The 4,421-nt window shown below is 33.5% G+C and overlaps 1 protein-coding gene across 1 annotated transcript; it reads right to left on the bottom strand.

Annotated features, from left to right (window-relative positions):
• Positions 935-3,387, bottom strand: LOC18612875 (ammonium transporter 3 member 1). The gene is made up of 3 exons (XM_007049851.2): positions 2,704-3,387; positions 1,910-2,195; positions 935-1,774 (listed from the first exon to the last, which is right to left on the bottom strand). The coding sequence occupies exons 1-3, from the start codon at positions 3,361-3,363 to the stop codon at positions 1,254-1,256; spliced, it is 1,467 nt and encodes a 488-aa protein (XP_007049913.2). The 5' UTR covers positions 3,364-3,387; the 3' UTR covers positions 935-1,253.

Genomic DNA, 4,421 nt, shown 5'->3' with positions numbered 1-4,421 from the left:
ATAAAATAGAATTATCACAAACAACCCCCCATTTGGATTCAACAAAAAGTATCAAAAAAATAAAATTTCAAAAGAATCAAAATATAAATTTGGGTTACAAGAACAAAATTAAAAAAGTTCAATTGAAATTAGATTTTAAGTTCTCATTTATCATAACAAACATAGTTAAAAAATTATAAAAAAATCATTGCAGGTTATATCAATACCAAAGGAACCATTACCGCCATTTTGTATTTCCATTAGATTGTTTATAAAAATCATATATCTTGACCCCTTCTAAATTTAGAAAAAATTTTAACTTCAATAGTGACAACCAACCAAGGTGGCTATATTCAATAAACAAAATCATGCATAATAGATGTTAAGCTCATCTAAGGATTTAACCTACTATCTTCCTATAAAAATTGGGGGTTTCACAGTTATGGTGGATAACAAGTCCACGTATGAATCATTAATGAACAGTTAATGAATGGTTAATAGAAATGAGACTTACTAGGACCTAACGGATTATAAACAGGTAGGACCTAGTATCGATCACAGGCCTCCAGAAATGGATTGTGACATTTATGATATCAGCTTTTATTAATAAAGTTTAAATTGATTGTATTACATTGTTTTTATATCATTTTCTAAACATACAAATTATTGGAGGTTGAAAATATATATGTGAAAAATTTATGTGTTTTCTCTTTTTAATTTTTATGATATTAAAAGTTACTTACTAAAATTTGATTACTGTGCATTCCTTTCTATAAAAGAAACTTTATTTTAGGCGTGAAATTGGTTTCATTTTAGAGATTTTCTTGAAAATACATCCTTCTTTTCTTTCAAATATTCCATATTTTTAAACTTAAAATGTTAACTAATTAAATATTAATGGAATCTTGTTTCACAAATTTATTATTTCTATTATTATAATGATAACGTTCTCATATTAAATGACCAAAGTGCAATGCTTATGTAACAAAAACTACTAAAACAAAAGTGTGACCATGTTTTGTCGAACATGCTCGATGTATTGCATCTAACATCTTATTGGCAAATAAAGCTAAAAACAACACCACGGTTATGTAGAAGACTGGATGATATGTACAAAGTGTTTTGCACGTAGAAGCACAGGCTAATGAAACCTAGCTTCTGCCCTTTTCGGTGAAGAACTTAACCAGCGCCTGATTACATATGAAGTTGAATGTTTGTATTGTCCATCAATTTTTCACATTTATCCGCCTGATGTTTGACCTTGTAAATTTTAATCAAACCACCTGAGTAGCCCCAGTGAAAGCCTTACTGTGCAAGGTATCATCTGAGTACATCCCATGCTTGGTTGAATCGTACTTCTCTCCGTCACCCCATAGAGCGTACGCCTCTTCGCCATGCACCGCGTCATCTCCAATTGATAACTGTTCTTCCGACATACGCAACGGGATTACTAGGTTGATAGCTACACAAATAATTGATGTGAGGACAAGGTTCCATCCGATTATGAAAGCGCCGCCTGCTAATTGCTTAAGGATCTGCATCCCCCCGGAGCCTCCATAGACGCCTCCCCTTGAGTCTGCAACGGGTAAAAACATTGCACAGAGCTGAGGTTCAGCAAAGAGACCGGTCAGGACTCCGCCAAGAAGTCCCGCAACTGCATGAGTATGAAACACTCCTAGTGTGTCATCAATTTGCTGAAGCAGTGTCCATCTCTTGTGTACGATCATCATGGTGAACCATGGGACGCTGCCTGATAGAATTCCCATCACTATCGCAGCCCATCCTTGCACGAGACCTATATGTTTTTTAGGGGAAAAAAAAAAAGAAAAGGAAGAGAGAGAGAGAGAGAGAATTCAATTTAATAAGAGTACATTTAAATAACACGTAAACCCACCAACACCAAGAGAAAAAATTGAAGCCTCGTTAATACCTGCTCCAGGAGTGATGCAAACAAGGCCTGTAATCATGCCCTGGACGGCACCAATGACGGAAGGTTTCTTGAAGAAAATAACATCAAGCCAAGTCCAAATAAGAAAGCTAGTAGCTGCACAAATGTTAGTGTTTAGAACGGCCATGGAAGAGTCAACGTTGGCAGCGTAAGGATCTCCACCGTTGAAACCTGCCCATCCCATCCACAGCAATCCTGCCCCTGCCAACATCAGTAGCACATTGTTTGGAGGAAATCTCTCCCTGTCCTTTTTGGATCTTGGCCCCACCTGCATCACACAGGCACTATCAGATCCTCAGAATGATTCCAAGTTGGAATTAATGAACGCTAATATTACTTTTCATCCACATATGGTTTTAATAATTATCATCAATAAAATGAATTCAACGGTTATTAAGTGCAATTTTACACATGTAAATGGTAATGGTAAATATAGTAAAACATAATAGACAAAAAAATAATTAAAGAAGCCTAATTCCCTAGAAACCATAATAAAATCAAGATTTTCATTTTAAACCAAAACCACCGAAGGGGAGAACATCAATTTTTTGTCTTTTCTTATAAAACCTTTAAGTGAATATAATGCCTTATAATTCCAAATGTAACCTTTTTGGGAATGAAGTGTACTTCGAAGAGTAAAAAAGTTGGAGTGAAACGTTAGGGTTGACTGAAAGTTATGTTCTTCCAGTTCAACACTATTCCTTACTCAATAATAGACTTCCTATTTCGTGGTCAATGTCAGATCAGAATTAAGGTTCATGAGATTGGAGACTAACCCAAAAGGCGGCAGTAAAACCAGCAATCCCTGAAGAAAGATGAATAACATAACCACCAGAGTAGTCAATAACGCCCCAGTGAAACAGGAAACCTCCACCCCACAAGCTAAACGCACCGACAGTATAACAGAAAGTGAGCCAAAGCGGTACAAAAGCCATCCAGGCTTTTATATTGATCCTCCCCAGCACTGACCCAGCTAGTATAATCACCGTGATCGCCGCGAACACGCACTGAAACCAAACCATAGACGCCATAGGATATAACGGTGTCACCATAGCCGTCTCCACCGTACCATCATGATGGAATTGTGTTGTCTCAGGGAGTAGTGCTTGATTTACTAGAAACTTTTGGCCCAAGGCAGGCCCTGCTTTACCCCAAAAGGGCAAAAGCTTATGCCCAAAGGACATGTTGTACGCCCAAAGGACCCAGCATATAACTACGGCAGCAAAAGCATAAAGGGCCATGAAAGCTGAATTCACTGCCCACTTTTTTTTGACAACGCTACCGTAGAGGATGACCAAGCCGGGCACGCTCTGGAGGCCAACAAGCGTGGCGGATATCATCTGCCACGCGTTATCTCCTTTGTTTAGCCAAACTGGTACTGCTGGTGTGCCGCCTTGGTAGGCCAGCGGCACCGGGTTTGGAGGAAGAGCGGCCATGCTGCTAAGCCAAAAATGAATGCCTACCTTATAATAGACCTGTTCAAGGAAAATAGATTTTATAGGTAGTATTTTTTTTTAAAATTTTGATTTGATATAAAGATTTTTTAATTAATTTTTTATTTTGATATAAATAATAAAATATTTATTTCAATTTATTTAATTTTTAAAAAATATTATAAAATTATTGATTATAGATTTCAATATAAAAAATTAATATGAGACATAAAAAAGTAAGTTAAAAATATTAACAAAAGAGACATGAAGATGATTCTAAATTTGATTGTCAAAAATTGACAAAAAGAATAAATATTTCATTTGAAATAGAGTTAATGTTAAAAAAAAAGCCTTTTTTGAATTAAATACAAGGTGGTCATGACCATGGATAGGCTGTTCCGAAATGTGATTTGTTGATGTCCAAACTTCTAACGAAACGGCAATTTTGTCATATTAATCAGATTGACTTGTTGTTGTTGGTTAGTCAAGGTGAATTCTACAGTAAGGTTAACCTTACTATAAGGTTAATTAAAATAATTTTTTAAAAAATAATAAAAACCAGTTTAATAGGTTAATAGGTAAATAACATAAATAATTTCTAAACTTATTCATATTATATTAACAATATAGATAATTTATACACTAATGGATTTTATTTTAAATGTTATTTAATTTGTATTTTTATTCTATCTTTTACTTTAAAATACAAGAATATTATTATTTTTAATACTATCATTATAAATAACTAATTTAATTCAATTAAAATTATTATTATGACTTGTTATATTAAATCTTATATATTTATGTCAATATTTTAACAATACTTGTTTCACTTTTATAATTTTTTACGTTAATTCTTACTGTTTTCGTCAAAGTTTTTCAACTACTAACTTTTACAATAATTATTTTTATCCTTACTATTATTTATTCATAGATTAAAACTTGTAAACCATAAAATACTTTAAACTTGACAATAAAAATTAGAATGTTTAATTTCTTAAAAAATTATGTTTATTTGACATAACTGACTTGTTAAATTAAATCTCAAACATTTATGTCAA

The sequence above is a fragment of the Theobroma cacao genome, chromosome 1 (assembly GCF_000208745.1).
Source record: "Theobroma cacao cultivar B97-61/B2 chromosome 1, Criollo_cocoa_genome_V2, whole genome shotgun sequence".
Lineage (NCBI taxonomy): Eukaryota > Viridiplantae > Streptophyta > Magnoliopsida > Malvales > Malvaceae > Theobroma > Theobroma cacao.
Note: the sequence above shows the minus strand (reverse complement) of the source record. Positions and strands in the feature narration are given on the sequence as shown.